Consider the following 27,087-nt stretch of genomic DNA (forward strand, 5'->3'; position numbering starts at 1 on the left):
CATCTCACCACGGTAAATAAAAATAAAGCTACTGCCAAGTGCCATCAGCGATGTGAGCTCTGTCATGTAGCCCACGACTCTGAGGACAAGGCCCTCAACACCCCTTCACGTTTTAGCTTTCAGGGAGGCAATTTTGAATTAAAACAGTCGTTCCAAAGATTTCATCCATGATTCTACTTGTTGGCCGTGTAAAACAGTATGTGTACACAAAGTTTAAATAGTGTCAGAAAACAAGGGTGTTGCTTACTGCATTCTGTAAAAATACTCTCCCAGACTCCTGCTCAGTAACCAGAGAAAACAACACAGCTGAAAAACCCAGCAGCTGAGAGAAGGACCCAAGTGTACTCAGTATGACGCAAAGATTTGTAAACACAGCCACATAATCCCAAGGAGTACACAATATAAATGCTTTATTGCTAGCACAGAGGTTTCTTTTTAAGTAAATTAAAAGACATAAATCTTCATTTTCACATTCTATATTGCAGTTGAAAGGTAAACTAGCTGGTTAATGGGTATGTTCACTTGGACACACGCTAGAAGAGGAGAGCATGACATTCACATGGAAGAACTCAGAAGTGTGGCGTCTCTCGAGGCATCGGGCCACTGAATGCACTGTCGTTTGTAAATAACAGCAAACGGAGATTTCTTTTAAACATCATGAATAGACGAGACTCATAAATAGAAAACCGGTGTGGTTAGAAAGCAGAAACCCATTACATACAGAAGGCTACCTACGTGTTGCCCATATTCCACGTACTTCTAGGTTATGTTTGGTACTTTTAAATAAATGATCTTCATCTAGGTTACAGACTGGATTGGATTCAGCAACTGGAAAAAGGGAAGGAGCAAAGGAAGCCGACACTGTCCGTCAGCTGGTGGATGCGCTGGAAAGCAGGAGAGGAAGTGTGTGGCTGGAGGAAAGGGAGAGGGGCTGCTTTGTGCCTCCCCCTCGGGAGGCCTGTCGGGAAAACCATGTGTGGATGAGCCACTGGGCATGGCGGGCTGGGGGGTTGTTGCTGGTGGGGCATGGCAATCGTGGTGCACTGCAAGTCTAAGAATGGAAATGGAACCTCCAGGCTTGGCCGGATTTTCCAAGGTTACTGCCAGTGCATTTAGGGCATGAGAGGCCACAGCAACACCCAGAGCATTGGGAGGAGCGGGGTTGGTGCAGGGGGCCTGGGGAGCAGAAGCAGCTTCGGAGTCCAACTGCAGAGATAATTCACTTCCTAAGAATTGTCAGCCAGCAGGGAAATGAATTTCTTTCTGCAGGCCCCCAGCACTACCCCGTACCAAATTCTTGAGCCAACTCAATTCATTTTAGGGTTGATTGTTAAGAGAAGCTTTGGAAAAAGATCTTATCAGTCTATGAAAAACAACTGCCCCCTCCCCCGCCTTATTCCAGAATCACCCAGAAGGAAGTAAACACACACGCACACCCACACACTCTAAAACCAAGCGGCAAGCTCAGAAGCTGTGAACTACATGTGATCATCTCTGGATCTGCATCTTCCTGATCTTTCACTCGTGTCTTTTATGGATGTATGAAAGCCAGACTGGGTCAGGAACATCTGAGTTCTTAGTTCTCGTTACATCTGCAGTGTACCAGCTCCTGGCAGTTTCGGTCTGGTCTGGCTCTAACTAAAACCATTTCATGTTTCGCTTTGAAGAAGTGGATAACATGAAATGGTAATTTGGCTGCAAAACCTTGGAAAATTGTTCCCGGCCCAAACATCTGCCCCAAATGAGCTCAGCTGAGATCTTGGAGGGGTGGGAGGGGTGGGGGGGAAGTGAGCAGAGAGAGCCTGGAAGGGGGAAAATGGAGACAATGGAAAGACGACCTTTCCTCAGGAGGAAAGTTCCTTGTGACGAAAGGCATCAGCCCATCACTCCGGAAAGAGAGACTGGGTGTATCCGGCAGTGACTTCTCCTGCCTTCAGCCCACTTTCCCCAATATTTGGTATCGTTAAGGTGATCCCTTACAGAGCGCCAGGAAACCGTGCCCACGTGGTCTGCTTTCGTTATGCAGTGACTGGCCTGGCCTACATGTCATTATTTAAATCTTTAAATAAGGACTGGGTATGGACTTTGGATTCCTGAGAGCCGGGCCCCCCAGGGAGAGCAGAGAGGGAGGGTCCTGTGGGCTGGCCTCCACCTTCCTCCTTGGCCTTCTTAGGAGTTCTTCTGAGGGATCTTTACTGTCACCGTCTTCACCTCAGAGTACTCTCGCAAGCCGAATTCCCCCCTGAAAGGCAGAAATAAGCTGTGTCAGACACCCAAGGCCCAGGCAGCCTGGTGTGAGTGATAGCAAGAGTCCCGAGAAGGGGCCGTTTAGCACCTGCTAACAGTAGGCCCTGGGTTTCCATGTAGAAATGTCCAATGAGTGGACAGCCCAGCCCTCCTCTGAGGAGCAGAGGGGGCTGTCCTGTCACGAGCAGTGACCGTTTCTTAAAGGCAAAGGCCGATCCGTCTTCCCAGTATGGCCCAGGAAGGGGCAGCATTCCCAACTACTCAGAGAAACAGGCATGCGCGTTAGCCTGGGCCAGCGGTCACACAGACCCTGGACCATGTCCCTGGGTGGGCACCGCAGACAGCAGCAGGCCCAGGCCCTTACCGCCGTGTCTCTACCACGGACAGCAATGGCTCTGGAGGACAATGGTGTGCTTTCCTCCTGCCACCTGCCACCCCGATCTGTGGCACCTCCTGCCACCTGCCACCCCGTCTGTGTTCTAGTCGCTCTCCTAGACACCTAGTCCACTTTAGCTGAAAGAAAAGCCTGAGATTTCTAGGCTGGGATCCCCTGGATGTTCTAAATTCTTTTCCACTGGTCCTTAGACTTAACAAATGGAAGCGGGGACCCAAAGGCCTGGGCAGGGAAGAGCATGGATCACCAGCAATGCTTTAAAGACAATCCTGACGCGTGCTGCCCACAGCCCCACAGAGTCAGGGGAAAGAGGGAGGAAATCCAAGTACCTGACTTCAAAGGAAGTGGCAGTAAGCTGGCCCCCCAAGACTCTGGGTAAACGTTTATGGGGTGGGAGCTGGGTCCCCTGCCTCTGCGGGGGCCAGGGGACGCTGCCCTTCCCGGCCCCCGGTCCCGCTGCGCCGGGCTCCAGCCACTGCCCTCAGGGGGCCGGGGTTCGGCCCAGCCGGCGGCTGCTGTGCTCCCTTTCTTCCCCTCTGTGTCGTCTCTCCTCAGTTCACCTCATTTCCCTCGCCTTTTTCACCTTTCCTTTATTTCATTGTAAAGTCAAGCATGTTCTCCTAATTTTCTCTTTTAAAAATTGAACTTTTTCCCCCCTCTATTCTTTTTAAAGTCACTGGCCCGTGAGGCTTTCCCTGGCTCTCTCAAGGGGAGGAGCTCCTCCCTCCTCTGGGTTCACAGAGCACCTGGTGCACCGACCACCACAGAGCTGTCACCTGTCCCCGGGAGAGAGGCCGTCTCCCCCTGCAGACCTGTAGCTGACTGTTCCTGCTTCCTGCCAGCCACCGAACCTGGTGTAGAGCCCACGGCTTCAGGCTCGGACGGCACTTGCAGAAGGGAGGGACAGAGGGAGGGCTTTTTCCCATCCCCCCTTCCCCAGTTCCACCCAGTGGATATATCACCTCTGCCAGGAGAAAATAAAAGAACACTTAGAGATTTATTTGAATAAGAAAATATTAATAAAAAAGTCACATATGGGGTGCCTGGGTGGCACAGTCGGTTAAGCAACCAACTCTTGGTTCGGGTAGGGTCGTGATCTCAGGGTCGTGAGCTCGAGCCCCGTGTCGGGCTCTACACTCAGTGTGGAGTCTGCTTGGGAATCCTTCTCCCTCTCCCCCTTCCCCAATCTCTCTAAAAAGAAATAAATCTTTAAAAAAGATCCCAGTCATGTATAAAAGATACGATGTTACAGTGACTGGGCTTTACAATAAAGACCTGCTGTAAGGGATTCATGCCGCTTCCTTCCAGGAACCCCGTGCCCTGCACAAGGCTCCAATTATTTTGCCAGCGGCAACTCTGAGCACCCAAGTCACCTGAGTTGTCATGCCCATGCCCTCCCCGCCGGGACATCAGAGGCAGCCAGGGAGAGACCAGGGCATGTGTGCTGTTTTCTTATCTGTGTTGGCCATCTTGCTTACGGGAATGAGAATCAATTTGGGACTGTCCCACTCAGTATGAGGTCCCCTCATTAGCTCCTTCCAGGCCCTGAGTCTTTATTACCAGCTCAGCTCTGTCTCCTTCTCGACTTCTTCCTGCCCTTGGGCAATTCTGAAAGTGTCTCTTCATCACAGACATCATCTGCCTCCTGTTTGAAGTGAGGTTACTCCCTTCTTGTTTTCTGGCTTGCGCACGCACATGGGGCAGACCCTGAACCATCTCCTCCCACTCAGATCTCTAAGTCTGTTGTGAGAAGCAGAAGGAAGCCTACAGAGTCAGAAGCATGGTGGTATGGTTGCTTTTGAGTGTGATGATTGGCTCCTGTAATCTTTGGGTGCACAATGCGAAGGAAAATCATCCTGGGCTGGAGGAGCTCCTCCCGTGTGTCTCGGGCAGCCATCTGCCACCCTGGTCCGCACACAGCCTGCTCCGAGAATGAGGAGTGGCCTCGAATCTGTCATAAAAACAACCCTGGAGCTGGGGGTCAGCAGGCAGGCATGCCCACTCAGCTCTGCCATTAACTGGCTCTAAGACTAGGCAAGCCACCCCATCCTCCTGGTGCCCGGTCATCTCTCAGGCATCAGGAAACGTAAGGATCGTCCTTGGAGCTTGCTTACATTGTGGATTCCTGACCATCCCCACCAAAGACTCTGATCCGGTAGGTCTGGGGAGGAGCCCAGGAGACTGTGATGTAGGTGGTTGTTTGGGCCACCCTTTGAGAAGCGCTGCTGGAAAGTCTCTGAGGGCCCCACGTTTAGATTCTTCTGCTATTTCACCATCTCATTCTGGGGGCTTTCTCTCCAATCTAACTTAATCCAGTTAAATCCCAGTTACGGGAGAACTGCACTACGGTGCAAACGTAGACACGCCGCTCCCGCTGCACCCCGATCTCTCTGCAGAGCTCCACAGTGCGTCTGGGCAGAGGCACACTCAGACGCCTGTGTTCCTGCTTCTGAGCCAGACTGGGTTATATTCCCTACCACGAACCAAACCTGGCACCCCACGGGCAAGTAAGATGTTAGATTTGAGTGCCTCTCAGCCAGTCATTGTAGAAAATCACTCATAAAACAAAGAGGGATTTCCATGTAGGATGTATACTTCCCCGCTCTTTTCTTTGCCTTACAGCAACATTTCGCAGAGCAGGGTTTCCAGACCACCTGCGCCGAATCATTCCAGAAGCCTGTTATCAATGCAGAACCTCAGCTTTACTAAAGCCAAATCTCTGAGAGTGGGTCGCCAGACAGGCACGCTTGGCAAGCCCTTCTCCCAGACCACAGGTGACTTTCTGTGCACAGGCATGCTCTGCACCTACATATGAGCACACATGCATGCATGCATGTGCATGCGAACTTGGGAAGCCCTTATTATCCTAATAATGCTTCTCATCTTCAAAGCCGATGTCCTTAGTTTTTAAAATGCTGAGGTTCACAGCTTTCTTTCCATGTGCTCAGTTTGTGACATGTATTTTATAGCTTGTCTCAGGGAAGCTTAAATGAGGAGTAAGGGAGGGGTCAGGAGGAATGAAACCGGGAACTGGCTGCAGGGCAGGTCTGAGCCGCCCCCCTCTCTGACCCTGGGAATCAGAGGCCAGCCCATCGGGGAACCTGTAGAGGGCAGCCCTCCACAGCGCTCTGTGGGGGGAGAACTCCGGTGCTCCCACAGTCCGCCTTGGAGCTTGTTTCCAGAAAGTGCTACTTCTCTGTGCCTCTGAGAGGTGGGAAAAGGGGTGCCAGGGACCAGAGCCACATGGGGTTTGCAAGGCCAGGAGATAAACAGTACTGTCCAGAGGAGGGTAAGGGGAGTTTCTGGGATTGCAGTAAGTAGGAAGGAAGAGTGGGGGACCAGGATAGAGTAGGTTCTTTTATTTGAAGCCTTTGCGACCACTCTCGGTCATTTAAGGAAGAAAAAACATGTTTGGGGAGCAAGTAGGGACTAAGAATCATATAATCTAGACAAGATGAAGTGAGTCTCATCAAAGAGCACTGTTCCCTAATTATTTTTTAACTGCACTGCAAAGGCCAAATCACTACAGCACCGAGACAAGTCGAGAAAGGCTGCTTTTCAGTCTCTTGGGCCACTGTTCTCTGTGTGGTTCTGACACAGCCAGACTGTCTCCTGGCAAGTTCGTCTCTTTGTCTTTCCAGGCAAGGGGAAGGTTTCTAATGGGAATAGACTGGACCTGGACAATGTCACAAGCCCGAATCCGGTCCATGCTGAGGGTCCAGGACAAGTCTGGGACAAGCTCCATCAACCGGCGATTATTTATTGTATTTTATGCCCATGATTCACCCTCTTAATGATCTGTAACAAAACAGTCGGCGTGAGAAGCATTCCCAGAGCCAGGGATCGTCCCAACATTTCAGAGACCAAGAAGGCACAAACACAGAAGCGGGACACGGAGTATCAAGTTACATGCATGCTGAGAAGTGGGAGTAGAAAGTGAAGGTCATATGCAAGTTAGGAGGAGATAGCTGGAGTACACGAGGACTTTATAAAAGCTGAAAAAATACTGGTAACAGAGCAAAGAGGATCCAGACTGCTTCTGTATCCTCTGGTTTACTTGCTGTAAAGCAAGTGGGAAGCACTGAAGGCCAGAAGCAAGACTCAAGCAAGAGCGATTTCTCCAGCATTCCCAGGGACAGAACAGAAGTTGATGATGCGAGCTGAAATTCGGGAAAACATTCTGCCACACTTCCAAAGTAAGACATTTATTAGGAAAAAGAAGGATCACCTACATAACACTCATCTACTTGACCACTAGTGACGATATCAGCTAACATTTCTGGAGGCTTGCCAGACACTGCTGGATATCTGGAACACTGAATCCTACCATTTAATCCTCACGGCAACTTCTGGGGTAGGTACAATAATTATTCCCATTTTAGAGATGAGGAAACAGAGGCTTAGTGAGATAAAGTAATTTGTCCAAGGTTGCATAGGTATTAAGTGGCAGGGCCAGGATACGTATCTGAAGCCATGTGATTCTAGACACTCTGCTCTTAGCCTCACCACTATGCTTAACTTTCAGTTTAATGGCTCAGAGCTAGAAATTACCAGCTGAAGTATCCGAAGCATGTAAATCTTCTGCACTGGTCTTACGGGTTCACTCTACTTTGTCCGCAACACCGTACTTGTTTCTCCCACAATTGCCGCTACTCACTCTTCCTCCACTCTTACCAACCCTGCAAATTATTCCCCTCTCTCCAGCTACCCAAATGTTCCTCTCCTTTAAAGGCCAATTCAAATCCCTAGGTTTGATCCTACCCAAAGGTTTTCCAGGCGTCTATAGCTCACAATGATCTCCCCCATCCCTGAACTCTATGACTTCATGGTCTTCTCTGGAATTCTTCTGATTCTTTCAATGTTGTATATTTCATTTATCCAGCAAAATCTCAAGTGCTTTGATGAACCACATCTTCTCCCACAGGCCAAACACTCAATACTTCAGCAGACTGATCATGAACTGGCATTGGCTCACAAAAGGATGCATTCATTAATGGCAGAGGGAATGGACATAAGGATGTTTCCTCTTGGGAGTCACAGGATTTAAGAAACACAGAACCAGCTCCTTTCAAGAGGAGGGAAAATTTTTTGTTTTTGTTTTTTTAGAGAGAGTGTGAGTGGGGGCAGGAAGGAGGGGCGGGGTTGGGGAGAGCAGAGGGAGAGGGAGAGAGAGAGACTCTCAAGCAGACTCCACACTCAGTGAGGAACCCAATGTGGGGCTCAATCTCATGACCCTGAGATCATGACCTGAACTGAAATCAAGAGTTGGACGCTTAACTGACTGAACCACCCAGGTGTCCCGGGGGAAAATGTTTTTTTGTTTTTTTATTGGGGGAGGTGCGTGTCAGCTCAGGAAGACCCTGGCTACCATTCACACTCTGAATGCCACTCAAAAAATCCATTTATATATGAAGGCGGCAAATAACATCCCCTTGAGTGTAGTTCTCCACTGCTACAGTCCCATTTTTCAGGTCCTTTGCCTCACAGGAGGACCCTCCACAGCTCTGATCCCGGCCCTGAAGAGTCCCCACACCTGGCCTCCCTGCTTCCTTGGCTGCATATCACGGCAGCCACTGAAACCTACGTTCAAACCTCACATCTGCCACGTACGGGCTGTGTGACCTGGGCAGGCTGCTTAGCTGGTGCAAGCCCCAGTTCTCCACCTGAACCATGTGGGACGTGAGGGGAAGTGTATCAATCCCACTCTGTCATCATGAAAATCAAATGAGACATTAGGAAAGAAGCTAACGTAAAGCCATACACAGAGCGGGCATTTAATGAGTGATACCTATCAGCGTTAATTGTAAAATCCTCGTGATGGGTCTTCTTCCTCTAGTCTTTGCCAGGACGTCCTCTACCTGCCAGAAATCTCGGCCTTAAAACCTCTGGTATCTCCTCAGCTCCCACAGAACGTCTAAGCCCTCAGAGACCGGGTTTAAATCAACCTTTCCACTTGTATCTTCAGCATCCTCCAGCCATCCTACGTCCAAACCCTGCAGTCCCAGCCTCAGAGAACCTACAGGAGCAGAGCAGGCGATGTAAGGGAGGGGCTTGGGCATGTGTAAAAACGAAGGGCTACCAATATTCAGGCCCCAGAAACAATAAGGACGGTGGGGAAGAAGGCGAGTTCTAGAGCTCACAGCTGCAGCAATTTTGCTATGGGGGAATGAAAATAAGCAAGAAATCCAGATTTTATGGAAAGCCTCATTTTTGAATGCCAGTTAAGGATTTTAAAATGTGGGGCAAAGTGAAACACTTCTGCAGGCCAGATTTGTCCTTGGGCTGGCAGATGGTGACCTCTGTTTTAAACACACCAAATCCCTGATGTTCTGTATTTGTTGTACCTTCACACCTTGGTTCCTGCTATTCCCTCTACATGGCAAGACTGGTCCTCACAAACTGAAACGTGATTTGCTCTGTGAAGTCTTCTCGGACCCCAACAGGCAAATTCCATGGATTGTTTCCTCTGTACTTGCAAGAGGTTTGGCACACTTCTATCAAGAAAGCAGCCCTGATTTTGTGAAATAGATGGTAAATTTTTATCCATTCCCACGTAAGGGAAGGGAGTTGTGTTCTATTCATCTTTGTGACATGTAGCACAGTGCTTCGTTTATAGAAGTACGTGCTTAACAAACTGTTTGCTGAATGAATGGATGAGAGTAAGAGAATTAAACAATTGTGTGCATACTCCTCTAGGCTGGTATTTGTAATCCGTTTCTCTGCAGGCACCAGCAACTTTGGACACTTACATTTCTCTCCCATTTCCAGACATCTTGAATCCCCCAAAGGGGCTCTGGACATTTAAGGCATTGTAACAATTGATCCTAAGAAAAGAAAACATAGTACCGTGAGTGTGAATTCTGCTTGCACAGAAGTAGTCCCCTCAGCATAATAGTTCTTTTAAAAGTTTTATTTTCTAATTCCCCTTTTTGCATATGAAATATTTAGAATTTAAAATTGACTTTGATCTCCTGACCTAGCCATGAAGGAGTGTATATCCCTTTTCAGGGCGAAGGCTGGTTGCCTTCCGTCTTCCCCATCCCCCTGGAGGATATGCTTATGACCCACACTCCAGAGATCACGAGTACCGCCAGTGGTGTGTGCGTTATGGCCAGAACCATGAGGCTGGCCCTCATCTTACCAAACAGTCCCAGCTTGCATTGCAGAAGACACTGTGAGCGCCTTGTTGATGTCATTAGTGAAGACGGCTGCTACAAGTCCAAAGTCTGAGTTATTGGCTCTTTCGATAACTTCATCCATAGTCTTAAACCTCAGAATTTCCTGAACAGGTCCAAAGATCTGCAACAAAACAGTGTCAGCCAACATGGGGTTGTTGCTCTGCCTTCATTATTTAAATGACATTTAAGTTTAGTAGCACAGAACTGTAAAATTGCTCAAACTTTGCCAGAACAGGATTATGTGAGTCTAACTTTAGAGTTCATTTAAGGCCCCCTCTCCTCCATCCTCCCTGGCATCCCCGGATCCCATGGTCTGTACCAATGCTGCCTTCTCCGTGATTCCCCAGCCACTGCCCCAGACCTCAGAACGGCTGCTGGTTGAGGTGCTCCGGTTGCCCTCCTGCACAAACGTGAGGTGGCTTGGATGCTTTCTCCTTCCCGGCGGGCAGCTTAGTAACCCACGTCTGAAGGATTGACCTGTGACTAGCATATTACTAAGGCCAGTGATCGGCTGTTACGATTGTCCTCTTGGCTAATAATAATTGCAGTCGAGGAGCAAGTCACGACCTGCCTCCACCTAGCTTGCCTGCCTTCTGATTTAACATTTTCTTGAAAGCAGGATTTGCACAGACATGTGTATTGTTACAGAATGTATATCAAATATAAAGAGCCAGAGCTAGAATATCATCTACAAGAAATGCTCTGGAAGCCATCCCAAGAAAGGCATGTCTTCCGCTCGAACCCCATATTTGATACCTCCTCTTTGGCAATGCGCATGTCGTCGGTGACGTTGGAAAACACGGTGGGCTCGATGAAAAACCCCTTTCGGCCCAGCCCTTTGCCTCCACATTCCAGCTTGGCACCCTCGGCCACACCACTCTGGATGAGTTCCAGGATCTTGTTGTATTGTTTCTTATCAATCTGCAAGAGAAATTTCCTAAAGACTCCATGTAAGGTCTTCTATGAAAAGAGAAAGAAGTGTGTACTCAAGGATCTCTCACTTGTGATTTTTTCAAAGCTCCATTATATCTAGTCATGTCATAGGGGACTGCTGCCATTTAGGCACTGTTCTCCGAAAAAATGGTCACTTTGTATGTTTAATCCGATATACTGAGAATTCCATTAAATGCACTGCACAGATGACGGTGCCAAATCAGAAGTACCAGATGCAGAGTTAGGCAATGTTTCTAAATGATGGAGAAACTGGCTAATTGATTAAATGCGGTTTCTAAATGGGGAAAAACTGACCGCTATAACCAAATGAACAGTTCACCAAGTTGAACTGATACTAAAAAGATGAGAACCATAGGTAAGCTCCATGGTGCTTCAAATCCTGCTGGGGTCTATTTTTGATGGAGCTCCTATTACACTTCTAGAGGAAAGGGTTAAGTATAAAGAGCAGGGACCAGCTTCCTAGTCCATAAAATACGGTTAGTCTTGCCCACCCCCCCAAGTTATAGTCATCATTCAATTATGATGGTAAATACAAAAACCTAAATTCACTTAAGTTTGAATTACTCGGCTAGAACATCAGTCATCTTTCAAATGGTCCCCAAATCTAGGAGATGTTGTTTCTTATCGGGAAGACCTATATGCCAGAGATTCAGATGCAATCTGATCCAAGTATCCTTTAAAAATTCCCAGACTCTATCTACAGTTTAAGATTCGACCAGAATTCTATCCAGAAATACACCTTGATGATTGTGGAGAACGTGCAGAGCCAGATAGTGTGGGACTTTTGTGGCCCTCCCCACGGCACTGCATGAAGCCTACAGAGTAAGAGACAACCATACAGCAGGGGGACAAGTAGACAGCCCTCTATTCCCTACACATGACAAGCCACAAGTAGGCCAGTTTGGCAGAGAGATTCCTTAGCCACGGATGAAAGGATACAGGGCTTCTGAGAAAGAGAGATACCCACTCTCCCTGACTGTGGCATTTGCAGGGATGTCTTGAAGGCCAGTGGTGAGGACTGGGACTGGGTTCTCAGGTCAACCTCCGTCTTGTCATGCTCAGGTCCTCCCTTAGAGCTAAGAGACTCCCACTTACCCCAAGTTCAAAGCAGCCATGAGGCAACTTTAATCCCTTAATGTTTCCAAGATAACACTTCCAAAGGGAAAGGGAAGCTTGAGGAATAAGCAATGCCTCATCAGCTCCAATTCCAGCCACGAAGCTGAGGTGGGAGAGCAAGGAGGCGGGAAAAGGACGCTGTTTCCGGGGCCCCGCTAGAGTGTCCGGCGCTCGCCAGGGATTACGAGGAGAAAGGGAATGCTTATGATTTCTCTACCTGGGGTCCCTGCTCCGTGGTGGGATCAAAGGGACTCCCCACGATGCGCCTCTTGGCCCGCTCCACGCTTCTTCTCACAAACTCCTCATAGATGGACTCCTCCACAAAGATGCGAGACCCAGCAGTGCAGCACTGGCCCTGGTTGAAGAACACTCCCTGGTGGGCCTGCTCCACAGCGTAGTCCACTGCAAGAGGAGACAGCCGTGTCCTCAGCACCGTTCACCCGCGGACGGCCCGTCCATGCAGCCCCCTCCCCTCCCCCTGCCGGAGCCCCGGGTCTAATGCCGCGCTCACCGCACAGTGGAACCGTGAGGAGGCAGCACAGGGGAAAGCAGTGGCTTGAGAACACAGTTTAGTACAAGTTCTGGCTAGATCCTGACGGGACTTGCTACGTGACCCTGACCTTGGACAACTTCACTTCTTTGCGTCTCGTTCTTCTTCTGTAGAACGAGGGCCTGGACCACACCATCTAGAACGGGAGTCTCAAGCTCCACGTGCCAAGGGGCCAGGCAGATAATGGAGTGGTATCGATCGGCCAGCCAGGAAAACAATCTGATGGAGACTCAGAAGGAAAGCCACTGCATTTGGCTGTTACTGTGCATGAATGTAAGCCCCTGGGTTGCCAGATTCCGATTTTAAGAAAAAACAGACATCAGGATTTTTCTTTTATTTTCTTTTTTTAAGATTTTATTTATTTATTTGACAGAGAAAGAGACCGCGAGAGAGGGAACACAAGCAGGGGGCGTGGGAGAGGCAGAAGCAGGCTTCCCGCCGAGCAGGGACCCTGTTGTGGGGCTCGATCCCAGGACCCTGGGATCATGACCTGAGCCGAAGGCAGTCGCTTAACCAACTGAGCCACCCAGGCGCCCCTGAAATCAGGATTTTTAATGCGTAGTTTTTATTTTTTAAAGTGCTGCGTGACATTTCGACAGTTAAACATATGTATGCCCTGCGTTGGGTCTAGGGACTGCCAACTTGCAATCCTTGATCTATAGAACTTTGTAGCTGTATGTTTAATTAGTATTATGGTGAATTAAACTCTAACAGAAATGGAGCTTCTTGAAAGATACCAAGTTTTCTCTACATTTACTGGAATTGTATAGCAGCAAATAACTCTTTCATCTCAGAGCTTACACTTCAAGATAGGACTAGCAAATACAGTGTGTGCTAGTTGCTAAATGACTGACTGAATCAATCAGGCACTCATCAGTCAATCAGTCGTGTCAATGGAGGACCTACTCCCCAAGAGAAATTTAGGTGTGACAGTTCTGATCCCTCTGACAACCAGCATGACGCTGATGCTTTATTCTTCATGGACTCCAAGTTGGGGCTGAAAGGCAAGCAATCCGCTTTCTGTTTTCTGACCTCCCAGTGGTGAAAGGGAAAGCAGCTCTGTCTGGTGGGATGGGAGGAAGAAAAAGAGGGTGCGAAAGAGCTTTTGAATTTTTATTCCCTGGAAAGCTTTTCAAAACAGAAGGACCACACCGATGCAGAATGGCCTAGAGGGCATCCTGCCTGGAGACATGGGGTTTCCTAGATTACTGCTCCACGCCACCATAGGGTCCTACCTCCAAGGTGTAAGCAACTGGCCAAAGTGCATCGACATTCTCAAAGTCATGGAAGCAGCAGAGGATGGGGGTACTAAACAGAGGAGGGGTTGTGGGTTTGGGAAAATGTTGGCAGGGCTAGTGAACTAGAATTTTTGTAATGATCTACAAAGCCACCAGACACCGTTGAGAACTTTCAGATTTCTTGAATCTAAGCAAAGAGAGGATATTTCTGGTTTTGAGAGGCTTAGACCATTGCTCTTTCCACTACACAGCACAAAGCAGGCCTTCTGCTCTTCTATCCTGGCCTGAAGTGCCACAGAGTCAAAGCAGCTCAGGAGAGTCTAGAAAACACTCTGTTCAGCTATCAACTGGCAAGTGCTCTTCCCCAATACTAAACTAGTTGCCCTCTAGGTGGGAGGGTCCAGGTTCTTCTACTTGAAGCTTCTTCTTAGCCTCACAGATCTTTTTCTTAGTGTCCTGTCAAAAGTGGAGATACAAAAGAGAGCACCGAGGGGCAATGTACCGGGACATGGAGGAGATCTGTAGTTGACTTACAATCAGCATCAGCAAAAATAATATTGGGACTTTTCCCTCCAAGTTCCAGAGTTACTCGCTTCAAGTTACTTCTTCCAGCTGCTTCTTGGATAAGCTTTCCAACCTGAAAGAAAGGAAATGGAGCGAGGTTTTGCACACCTTGCAGCTGAGACAGGCAGTGGCCAAAGCCAACGGTGGGAGGCAGCAGGGATGGATCCTGCAAGGCAAACTAGCAAACTAGCCCCATGGACAACGCAGGAGCAGCTCCCGTGGTCAACTTGGTCAACTTGGGTGGACAAGATACAAGTCAGTTGGGATGCAGTTTAATGTCTAACTGGAAGTGAACTGGAAGTGAATTGGAAGACTGCTTTAGTTTCATGATGAAAAGAGCACTGAAAAGGGGTTTAATCTGGAAACTTAATCATTGAAAGATTTCTTTAAAGGCAACTGGCAAGCAAAATGTGACTAGAGGTTTTCTACCACTGTACTGTGGCTTTTAGCTCTGGACTCTGGTCTCAAAAAAAAAAAAAGGCCAATTGGCTCCACATGAAAGACATGATGACTGTAAAAGAAACTCTTCATGGATTTATAAAACTGCCAGGTATGACTTTAATCAGATGGTTCAAAGAAGATACAGATGTTACACCTTTGCCTCTGCCTAGTTCTGTAAGTAAAAGGAGTCCAGACAGCTGAGGATCTGTCTGTATGTGTGCAATGCCTATTTACTTAGAAGCCAAGCAAACAAGAAGCTAGGTTGGAGATAGCATTTACCACTGTGTAAAGTTGTGTTTCTAATGAAATTGAAAGCGTTCAAATGGAAACAGGGATGTACCACCTACAGCCTCCCTTCGAGGAAGAACACATTGATTACCTCGGTGAGTAGAAATGTTGCCAGATCCTTCAGAGTCGGCCTCAGATGAAGAGCGTTTCCTTGCCCAAGAGGATCCCCTTCCCCTGGGTGGCCTATCCACTGGTGGCAGGGGTACGAAGATCCTCACTTTCAGCTCACCACAGGACAGCTCCAAAGGACAATCTATGTGCCGCCATGCTGCCTGTTGTTGGCGGAAGCTACCAGGCCTGCATTGCAGTTCAGTTTCCCCTTGTGCCCACTTCCCTTCAGCAGGGATCCCTCATAAATAATCAGCATGGCAAACTCTGTCTCAGCAACTGCTTCCAGAGAACCTGAGCTGTAACAGAGTGCTACTCTACTATGGAGTAGAGGTCCCATTATGGAAAATGCCAAGTCCCCACAGAGCCCATATGGGCAGTTTGCTCTTGTTGAGATGAAAAATGCAACTTTTGCCTGGAATCCTACAGAAAATAAAAGATTTTAAAAGCCTGGAGAAGAGAAATGCTACATTTCAGCCCCTCCTGCCCCTTGATATCCTCAAGTAGGGCTAATAACTCCTCAGGCAGTGTAGTCATGGTTGAGAGAAAAGGCTCTGGAGCCTGGAAGTTTTACTGATTTTATCACTTACCAACTGTTTGACCTTGGGAAATTAATTTCTCTGAGCCTCAGTTCCCTCCTCTGTAAATGGGGCTAAAAATAGTATCTACCTCAGAATCCATTGTCCTGAGGATTAAGTGAAGGTACTTGGGCCTTAAAACCTAGCCTGGTACAGAGTAAGTACCCACACATGGTAACTACACACAGGCAGGAGAAGTCGGGGCCCCTCTGCTTCCTTGTTCAATGCAGAGAAATGGAGCTGATTGTAAAAGGAGTTACTGCAGCTAGACTTTCCAAAGCAGGTCTCCCCTTCTTCCCTCAAACAGCCTCTGCATATCAATTGCTTCAGGAAAATATTGGGGAAATGCTGACTTCCCTCAGCCTCTAATATTACTCATTCACTGGATTAAATGCTTTTATGTTATTATTACTCTCCCTCATGGCAAAAAAAAAAAAAAAAAACCGTGGAAAATATACTTTCATTCTAAGGAAACCTGTGGGGGAAAGACAGTGATGTCTCTGAAAGAGCTAGAATTAGAGAGTTTCTTAATTTGCAGGACAACGCTAGTTTCCAAGGGGTTGAAAAATACTAACATGTGGCCCTAAAGATTAATGGGTGGGCATCAGCCCCCCAGTCAGATGGTCCCTCTCCCGCCTTGCCAGGTTGTCTTGTCTGTCTTCTACCTCAAGGTAGACTCCCTGGGAAGACAGGCTAATAAAGGCCCTGTTCTCAGGCAGACATGCTCCCTCTCCCTCTTCTTCAGGAAGAAATTACATGTATATGATGGAAAGGAGAATCTGGCTCTCTGTTGTGGCAAGAGAATAGCAGTCAGGTAGAAGTTATGACTGAAGCCTGAGATCTCGAGCGTGAAACCTGCACTCAAGGGCAGCTGGGACAGCGCCGTGGGGAGTCCCCGACCAGGTTATCCCCCGCGACCGCCTGTTGTCCTGAGGAATTCTAGGGTTCTTGGCTCTCTCTGCCCTGAGGAATCCATATTCACTGATGATGACTCATCTTAAAGTCCAGGAAGATAACAGGCAAGTGCTTTCTCAAAAAAAGGCAACCACTGGAATTCATGAAAATTATTATTAATTATAATAAAAAAAACTAACATTTGCTGAGTCGTTCTGTGTCAGACATTGGCATGTATGAGCTCATCTAAGTCTCGCAAAAACCCTTCAGAGTAGGTACTATCTCATGTTAAAGGCGACCAAACTGAAGAGCTGGAAGCCAACGGATGTTCCCAGGTTACCCGGCAGGTGGCTGGTAGAGCCCCTCAGAGCCCAGGGAGACTGACGCCAGGGGCCAGGGGTGTGTCACTTGCTCTATGCCCCTCCCTTCTTCTCTACTTTCTGCCCTGTCTGCCTTCCTTTCTGTATTTACTGAGCACCCGCAGTGTGCCACACACCACCAAAACCTTGGCCCTGAACTCTAAATTGATTTCAAAGTGAGTAGGAATATCCCCTTTTGAAGATACAGATGATGGTCACACACGATCAGCTGCAAAACTAGCAGTTGGCCTTCAGAGTGACAGAAACAAGAAACAAGCGAAGGCATGGAGAAATCACAGGTTTCACACACAGTAAGACGCTGAGTAAATGTCTGGGGCTGGTAAAGGGAGTGCTGGCCCAGCTGGTATCACGGTTCTGTCAGCCCTACTCCCTGACAGTAATCAAAGAAGTTCTAGGGGTTGGTGTTTTTTGCCACAAGGAAATGTTGTCCGGTGATTATTTTCATGGCTACGGTAACTATACGAAAACCTCTCTCAGTCTGTGGTCATCAGAGAATACCTAAGAATAATTTTTCTGGGGTCAGTGCTTTGCCAGTCTTTCCTTAGAAACCAAATTTGTACTAAACATTGCAAGGCAAGTCTCAGATGAATAATGCCTTTCCTCTTCATCTTTGGAAGAAGGTCAAGTTGCAGCTCGGCCTCAAGAAACAGCTGGATGGGGGCGCCTGGGCGGCTCAGTGGTTAAGCATCTGCCTTCAGCTCAGGTCATGATTCCAGGGTCCTGGGATCGAGCCCTGCATTGGGCTCCCTGATCAGTGGGAAGCCTGCTTCTCCTTCTCCCACTCCCCCTGCTTGTGTTCCTGCTCTCGCTATCTTTCTGTCAAATAAAAAAATAAAATCTTAAAAAAAAAAATAAAACAGTATAGCAAAAATTAAAAAAAAAAAAAGAAAGAAAGAAACAACTGGATGTATGAGGCCACGGGAGAACCATTCCCATCTGGAGCAACCTCTGGACTGGACACTGAGAAAAACCCAGTTTTCACTGATCCCCTTCATTCACCATGTATTGCTGGTTCTCCTACTTCGTGTCAGGTGCAATGCTGGGCACAGTCCTGCACCCGGAGGGCACTCGCAGCTAAGAGACTGCATTATAAACTTAGCAGGTGCTCAGTAAGTGAAGCTTTGAGGTCCACTTGGGAGAAAAACCTGGGTCAGAATGTAGTATTAGATCTGAGCAGATGGGATTAGGGCTCTGCAGTACTTTGTTATAAGCCAGGGTCAGAGCACTCTGGTCCTTATGCACAGAACTGGACTTCGGAGAATGTACTATTGCTCATGAATTCTCTCTGTGAGTGGACAGAGGTTAAATGACCCCAAATAGGCACTCCTCATGATCACTACCAAGATGGGAAAAGAGATGATGGAAAGGAGAACAGATACAACTCCAAAGCAGGAGATTCTTAACAGGGCAAAGTAATGTTTAAAAACAAAGAGTTCAAGTGAGAACTGACTCCGTGTCTGCTTACAAAATATGATAGGTCCTATGCAAACTAGCCTAAAATACTACTTGTACAAACCCCATACAGAGGTTTCCAGAATTACAATCTATGGAGTTAGACAAGTTCAGAAAGAATGAAATACAGGCACTACACAAAGGCCTGGGGTTAACTGGCCCTTCCATGACAAGAAAGCGGTGAGGGGGGGCGTTCCTTGGGGATACGTGCTGCTGGGTCAGAAGGCAGAAGAGCATGGAGAGACAAATGGGGTTGCAAGACACACGGGCCTTGTGAGGGGTTAAGAGTCAAGTCAACAGGGATGGATTCATAAAACCAAGTCCTATTCTGAAAAACAGGCAACATCTCCTGTCTTATTGCTGACAACCTGGCTAATTAAAAGCATATTCAGCTTTGGAGACTACAGTTTGGCCCACGGGAGGCAGGAGACCCAGGTACTCCAAACTGTGGCTTGGCTCCTAACTCCGACTGCAATGTGGGAAAGCCACTCTGGCTCCTTGAACCTCAGTTTCTTCACGTGCAGAATGAAGGCACAGGCCAAGCAGTTAATGTCCGTGGTACTCGAGTTAGTTAGAAGAGTTTAAAAAGACATATGGGGCTCCTGGAACTCCTGCTCGTTCTGAGAGTCTGTCCACAATTCTTCTGCATTCTTCTTGCTTATGAAGCAGAAGTAGCTTATCATACAAGTACCCAGCTGCCCTGAATGATAGAACCACCTGATTTTTTTTTTTTTTTTTTTTTAGTTTCCTGCGCAGAGCTCATTATGAAAGAGTAAGTGATAGCGTTCCTGCCATGTGGTTTCTTAACTTTGCATTCCCCGTAGTCAGCTGTATCTGGGTACCCCAAACAGGCGCAAGGATGCGAAGGGGGGGCTCCCCCACACATAATGGAACTGGGCTTGCTCTCAGCAGGAATGTTGGCACAGAGCAACTCTGACTCCCATCCTCGTTTTGAATAGGCTTCAAGATTGGTATGAGGAGTATCCCTGGAAGAGCCACAATGGACCAGACCACGTTCATGGCAATGTAGCAGGGGCAGGAAAGGCAATGTGCTTTGCAAGGGAAAGGATTTGTTATACAGGACAAAAAAACACATGAAAGGCCTTCCCATATGTGCTCTTTGCTCTTCATTTAAGGCTGTTACTGCCTGAACAGAATTTATGAAGTTAGGTAAAGTTTTTATTAATTACTGAATTGTCCATATTAGGAGAGGTTCTTGCTCAGAAACATTTCTTTTTATTAATTAGTTAATTACACCTATTAATAAGGGTGGATTCTTTCTCAGAGATATGCTACCTTTTTAAAAAAAAACAGAAACACCTCAGTAAATTGGTTGAAAATGCCTGCTTTCTGGAATATATTTTCATTTCTTAAACCTCAAACAGATTGATTCTATGCTTTTTCCCTCCTCTCCTTTCTTATTTTTCATTGTTGGGCTTACTGGTTGACTATGATGGAAACAGGAATGCTGAAAATATGCATAATTGGATATTTCTTGTCTTTCTGAAATATCTACAAATAATAGCCCAAATCAATCTGTTCAGATTTCCACCAGAAAGTAAAAGGACCAAGATATTTAAGCAGTTCCTTTAATCTCAGTGTAACAGCAATTTCCAAACTTTGTCAAATTCAGATTATGAAAGCCAATATGGCCACTACCGACCCATGCCCCCCATTGCACACCTGCCCCTCCAGCCACATGAAACCACTTGCCTTTCCTGGAACATGCCTCTCTTTCTTTGTACAAGCTGTTTCATCTGCCTAAAAGGCCTTTCTTCCCCTTGCTCACCGATAAACTCATTTTTCCAGACCTACTTCTGCTACTTCCTCTGTGAAGCTAGTTTTCCAGACCCACCCTCCCTACATGTCTGATCCTCTGATCCAAAAAAACCCTCACCCTGTTCTTGTTTAATATTCGTCTTCTAGACTGAATGTGAGCAGAGAGACCCTCTGTCTATCTGACATACATATGGAAGATTTGTTGGGCAACCACACCAGAACATGACACCTGCTCTTAAGGTCTCTGGAAATCAGAGACCATGAGGGCTTTAGGAAAACAAGTGAGAGATTGGAATACAGGAGGCCTATGTCCAAGGTAGTTGTATTTTGCTACAACTAACAGAATAATCTTGGGCCTCCCAGTACTTACCTTTGGCTTAAATTTCCTCTTTTTAATGAGGGGGATGACTTCATCTACTACTGGCCGCACAGTTCCTGGGGGGCTTAAAAACTTTTCTATGTCTGGGCTCTCCCTCCAGAGATTCTGGTAGTTTTACTCTGGATTATTTTTAAAAGTTCCCCAGAACATTTTTTTTAAGACTTATTTATTTGAGAGAGAGAGAGGGAGAGAGCATGAGCAGGAAGGGGAAGAGGGAGAGGGAGAGAAAATCTCTAACAGACTCCTCGCTGAGTGTGGAGCCTGATGCGGGGCTTGATCTCATGAACACTGAGATCACGAGCTGAGCCAAAACCAAGAGTCAGATGCTTAACTGACTATGCCGCCCAGATGCCTCCTCCCCAGAAATTCTAATGTGCTGCTAGGGTTAAGAACCAGGAGATTCAAGAATCTTTAAGGGCATCTCTCCCACACTTGTCTCTCACCTTGCATCATTGCTTCTCCTTTCTAGTTGTGCAACGTTACTGTTGGCTGAGCACATATTCTGTGCTGTTTGTTCTCACAAACATTATTTAATCTCCATGTTGTTTCAGTGAGGCGAAATTACCCCCGTTTCATAGTTGGGAAAAAAAAAAATGAGGACTCAGAGAGGTCCAGAAATGACTTGCTGACAGGCTCCTATGGAGCCTGTCCTGGTTCTTCCTGCCCCATTACAGTTCCTGTCTGCGGTTCCTGCCTTTCTGCTCCAGATGCCCTGCTGGGGATAAGGTCCCCTCCACTAGGATAAGAATCCCATCAGCCAAACACACTATCCACAGCTAACAGTTAGTCCAGATTGGCTGTCTGGTACACTTAGCATCCTTTTGTTAACTACACAGGACCCTCCCTTTTTATTTCAAAATAAATAAAAAAGGCAAGATTTTGATTTTTTGGTTTGCTTTGATAGGAAGACTCCTGGAGTACTCAAGTCAAGGTATGACACTTCCCACTCACCAGGTGAGCTAAATAAAGAGCTGGGCATCTTGGGACCTATTATCATCCCGAGCTCCAAGGAGAGGGACCCACTGCAGAATAAATAAATAATCTCGGCTAGCATGCAGAGGCCATAGCAGACTTTTTCCTATTCTCCAGTACTCGAGTTTTAAGTGTTAAGAAAAGGAAAAAAAGAGAATTTAAAACCTGTACATCCAATGGCTTTGACCCATCAAACTGGTATTTTTGATTCACGTGCCGGATGGTTTACTCGTGGACTCATAGACCCTTAGGAAAAGGCCCATTAGCTTTTTATTAAAAATAGCTAAAACTCTAGCAGGCTGCTTCCCCCACCTACGAAGAGGTGGTGCGGCTACGAGAGAGAGAGAGAGAGAGAGAGAGAGAGAGAGAGAGAGAGAGAGAGCGCTGCTCCAATCCCTGCCTCCAGCAGCAGCGGGGGCGTCCGCACTATACGACATAACCTTCCTCCCGCTTAGGAAGTGAGAGGAGGACCCCGGCTGCGTGAATTCGACTCAGTGCTAATACAGCTGTTAGCTACAAACATTTGTTTGGCACGAATCAGTCTGGACTCTCCTGTAGTTTGCTTTGATGGTCTCTCGACTATCTTGTTGACTAATGATGAAATCATGGTTTGTTCATCTAACTGAATAAAGAAAACACCACACCAAGCAAAGTGCAAACTGCTTTCCTGCACTTGGTTGAGGTTGTTTATTGACTCTGTGTTTATAAGAGCCCTTTAAAACTCACTTAGTAAATATTTACATGCATTGTTTATGTATTTCGCTGTATAAGGAGAAATTAATCCCATCTTTAATCTGCGTAACTCTGTTTTTCAAAGGCCTTTTGCTAAAGTAAAATGGAAAGCAGCCACCTCAAATAAGCTTCTTGTTACTGCTGCAGACATTCTGTGATGTCCCAGTAAGTCCCCTCTCCCTAGGGTAATCAGACCAAGAGCCATGTCCAAATTCTTCCCTCTGGAAGAATCTATACAATTTCCCAAGAAGCCTACAAAGTTAAATGAGAATAGATGGATCAAGAAGTAAAAAACCTGATGAGAGCAAGCTTAAAGTGGGTCTGGGAATTATGGGCTCATCTGATTTGCCTGTGAAAATTCTCTACCCACCCCCATTAACATGGGTAATTATAAGCTGGCTTCCATATTCTAGACAGATGCTTCTCCCTCAGGTCTTCCATTGTCTGTTAATGATATCGTTCCAGAGAAGAAACTAGGAGATACTCCCGAGGCCACAGAAGTGGTTCCCCTCCAAGTGAGTGCAAGCCTCTCTAGAGACAAATATCAAATAGAGACTGTGTCAGAAAAAGTCAGTGAAATTTGCTCTACTAGCTCACTATTGTGAGTATTCCTAAGAGCAAAACTCTTCACAGGGTCACCTTCCGCCTCATTCTTCTTCTCAAATTCCCCGTTCTCTCTCTCTCAGGTCCCTCCATTGAAGATGTGCATCTTTGAAGACTACATATTTAGTTTTTAATGTTCTCCCATTAAGATAAAGAATTTCCTATGTTATATAAAGCTACAGTAATAAAAAAATAGTGTGGTATTGGTGAAGGGACAGACATATGGATCAGCAGAACAGAACAGAATCTAGAAAAAGACCCATACAAATATGGACATCTAAAACACAAAGGGAAAGGCAGAAAGCCAATTCAGTAGGAAAAAAACATCTTTTCAAGAAATGGTGCTGGAACTCTTATTATCAACATTTTTTTTTAAAAAAAGAACTTAGTTCCTTACCTTATCACATGCACAAAAATTAAATAAAAACAGATCACAGACCTAAATGTTAAACATGAAACTATAAAATTTCTAGAAGGAAATATAAGAGAAAATCTTTGTGATACTAAGCTAGGCGAGAATTCCTTAGGCGTGACACCAAAAGCCTGATCCAGAAAATTAAAAAATTAATGAATCAATAAATTGGATGTCATGAAAATTAAGAACTTCTGCTCTGCAAAGGACACTGTTAAGAGAATGAAAAGATAATCTACAGACTAGGAGAAAATATTTGCAAAGCACAATGGACTTGTATCCAGAATACACAAAGAATTTTTAAAATTCAACAATAAAACAACAGAACAGTAAAAAATGGACAAAGATTAAAACACACTTCATCAAAGAAGACATACAGATGACGAACACACACATGAAAAGATGCTCAACATCACTTATCAGCAGGGAAATCCGTATCAAATCCACAATGAAGTATCCCCTCACACCTGTCAAAATGGCTAGAATCAAAAATACTAGAAATAACAAGTGTTGGCAAGGACACGGAGAAAAGGGAACCCTTAGGCAATCTTGGTTGGAATATAAATTGGCGCAACCATTATGAAAAATAGTATAGAGGTTTCTAAAAAAGTTAAAGATAGAACTGTATGATCCAACAATCCCACTTCTGGGTACTTACCTAGATGAAGAAAACAAAAACACTAATTCGAAAAGATATATCTGCACCCTCATGTTCACTGCAGCATTATTTACTATAGCCAAGATACGGAAAAAAACCTGTGTCCATCAATGGGTTACTGGATAAAGAAACTGTGGTTACGTACACAATGAATATTAGCCGTAAAAAATACTAAACTCTTGTGCTCTGTGACAACATGGATGAACCTCAAGGGCATTATGTTAAGTGAAATAAATCAGAGAGAGACAAATACTGTAGGACTTCTTATATGTGGAATCTAAAATAAATATATTTTATATATGTGTATGTGTATATATATGTATACATACGTACAAACATATATATATATATATATATATATATGCATGCCTATCTAGAGAGAGAAATATCAGATATATGTATCTAAAACAAGTTCATAGATACAGAGACAAAACTGGTGGTTACCAGAGGCAGGGGTGGGGAGTAGGAGAAAAGGGTGAATTGTTTTTTAGTTTAAATAAACTGAATTCTTAAAATGGGGGCTAACATAAAAACAGTAAGTACGGGAAACAGCCTGTCTTTCAGGCTCTCCATCTGCAAAGCAGGTGCTTTATTCTCTTCCAGGACCACAGCTGCCAATATGTGTGCACTCAGTGTTTTAGCTCCTCTGCTTCAGAAACTAACATTACAGGGAGGAGGGCCAGAATCCAAAAGTAAAAAATGTGCAGTGGAAACACCACACAAAAGCAACTACCTATCTATAATGCACATACATGCACAGGATCCTAAGAATAAGGGGAAAGGACCCCCAAGTGATGCACCAAGATCACCTAAAAAATATTTTAATATTTTTTAATTTTTTAATTTTAAACAAAAATTGTTTAATTTTTTAAAAAACTGCAGGAACTCACTTTCAATTATGCCACATGGTATGTTTGTTGATCTATCTCATGATAAGGTCTGGACTGATTATTACCTAATTTCAAACACTGTTAAGGATAATTAATATGTACAATGTCTGATTTCAACTCACAGTCCAGAAGAATCACTTGTAAGCCAGTAATGGGGTAACTGTGTTAACAGGATCTTCTGCAGATGTTGCCTAGTTTAATGCTCACAACCACTTTGTAAAGTAGGTGTCACTCTCCCCACGTCATAGAAAACAGACTCAGAAAGCTAATGAGTAATCAGGTGGAACTTGGCATTAATTATGTATTTATGAAATAAATTTATAGCAAAATGTTTTCAAATGGGCTTCTATAATTTAAAAAAATTTTAAATAAATGTGGTGCACAGTCAAAAGTTCCCAAGCTAGATATATACTATATACACACATACACTTTAAAAAACACTATGTTGAGATAACACTATAGATTTATTAGAATGGCTAAAATTAAAAAGACCGACCATACTAAATGCTGGATGTAGGGGAGTTGGAAATCTTATACATTGTTGGGAGGAATGTAAGATGGTACAACCACTTTGGAAAATGGTTTGGCAGTTTCTTAACCTACCATATGATCCAGCCATTCCATTTCTAGGTATTTATCCAATAGTAAAGGAAAAATACACACACAAAAACACACACAACACAGATGCACAAAGACTTGCACATGAAATGTTCATAGGAAATTTTATTGATAGTAGTTCCAAACTAGGAACAACCTAAATGTCCTCCAACAGCTGAATGGATGAACAAATTGTGATATATCCATAAAATGGAATATGGCTCAGCAACAAGAAGGAATGAATTACTGAGATACACAACAAGGATGGATTTCAAAATTACTATGTGAGTAAGTACAGCCAGACAGAAGGGTATATACAGTGTGTTTCAATTTATATGGAATTCCAAAAGTGCAATGCAAACAATCTGCAATGGCAAAGAGCATATCAGTGCCTGGGAATGGGAAGGGAATGGAAAGAAGGAGGAGAGAGATCACAAAGCCCAGCAGGAAACTTCCAAGGGTGATGGATGTATTTGCTATCTGAACGTGGTGAGGGTTTCACAGGTAGATACATATGTCAAGATATATCAAAGTGTACATTTATGTGCAATTTATTGTATATCAATTACAGCCCAATAAAACTGTCAATAAAGATACATTAAACAATGAAATTGTTACTTTATTAGAGCAATTATGCCAGACATCTGCTTGTTGTCCTTTCTGGACTGTTGTCGGGGAAATTATATTGAATCTACTTGACCATTTAAAATACGATTTGATGGTTTTAATTAAAGTCAAACGCGTTAGGAATAAATCAACTAAATTTTAAGATAATTTGAGCTTGAGAGGGAGAGAGAAGAAGTGACGAGAAAAAAAGAAACTGACAAGCCAAAGGTGGTGAAAATAACAGATCAGAGGACGAAAGAAAGAATTATGATTAGAACTAGAAAGAGGCAACATTTGAGATAATCAGTCTCAGTAAGAACGAAGCACCACACTCACTAGAGAAGCAGACCAGTTCTCATTTACCCGCACGGACGGTAGAACAGACCCACGGCACCAAGGGCTCACGGGGCAGATAACGGAGAGGAGGGCGCTCCGGCAGCAGAAGCAGCAAAGGCAAGGGACAAGGTCACGGAACGGAAAGGCATAGCACTTGTGGGGCTATGCAAGTGGTCTGGGAAGGCTGGACAAAGGGGAAGGTGCGGGGCCAGGTCATGAATCGACCTGTCCGTGACCTGGAGGAGTCTGGCCATCCAGGTAGAGGTGTCCACTCTGCAGTTAGAAAGCAGAAGTCTAAAGCTCAAAAAAGAGGTCAATAATTACAGTGAACTATTTCAAGGAAATATTCTAAATGACATACTGTGTGGACTCCCTCATTGAATTATTTCATATTGCTCAATTAAAAATTAAATGGGCCAATTAAGTTACTCCAGGTGAAAAATCTTTTGTACTGATGGTCTCATAGGATGGAAGAGTTGGAGCGGGAAATGGTGGTTAATTTCCAAGTTCAGAAGCCAATAGTGAGGACTGAAATGAACCTCGTACCTTCCCTTAGGAATAGTGCTTTTATGCAGAAAACGGCAACAAAAATTGCTTGTAAGAAGAAAATCTGACCGGCTAAGCCTGGAGTGTCAAATTTTCTCTGAATTCATCAGCTGATTCTCTGGGCTCCCTTGAACAACGTCTGCAGGGGGATACAGGATGATGCCATGATCTTGGAGCTGTGCTCAGCCTGGAGAA

The 27,087-nt window shown here is 45.5% G+C and overlaps 1 protein-coding gene across 2 annotated transcripts in view; it reads right to left on the reverse strand.

Moving 5' to 3' along the window:
- Positions 1–393: 393 nt before the first annotated feature.
- Positions 394–27,087, reverse strand: part of ALDH1A2 (aldehyde dehydrogenase 1 family member A2) — a 93,083-nt gene continuing 66,389 nt past the window's right edge. Inside the window, exons 8-13 of one of the 2 annotated variants that reach the window (XM_021693859.1) lie at positions 14,212–14,314; positions 12,107–12,291; positions 10,576–10,740; positions 9,783–9,940; positions 9,391–9,465; positions 394–2,242 (exon numbers count right to left, since the gene is read on the reverse strand). In XM_021693859.1, the coding sequence (XP_021549534.1) occupies positions 2,170–2,242; positions 9,391–9,465; positions 9,783–9,940; positions 10,576–10,740; positions 12,107–12,291; positions 14,212–14,314 (759 nt within the window). In that variant the 3' untranslated portion in view covers positions 394–2,169. The remainder of the gene's footprint in view (positions 2,243–9,390; positions 9,466–9,782; positions 9,941–10,575; positions 10,741–12,106; positions 12,292–14,211; positions 14,315–27,087) is intronic. The other variant, XM_021693860.1, reaches the window with a different exon arrangement.

Source organism: Neomonachus schauinslandi, chromosome 9 (genome assembly GCF_002201575.2).
Source record: "Neomonachus schauinslandi chromosome 9, ASM220157v2, whole genome shotgun sequence".
NCBI classification, from domain to species: Eukaryota; Metazoa; Chordata; class Mammalia; order Carnivora; family Phocidae; genus Neomonachus; species Neomonachus schauinslandi.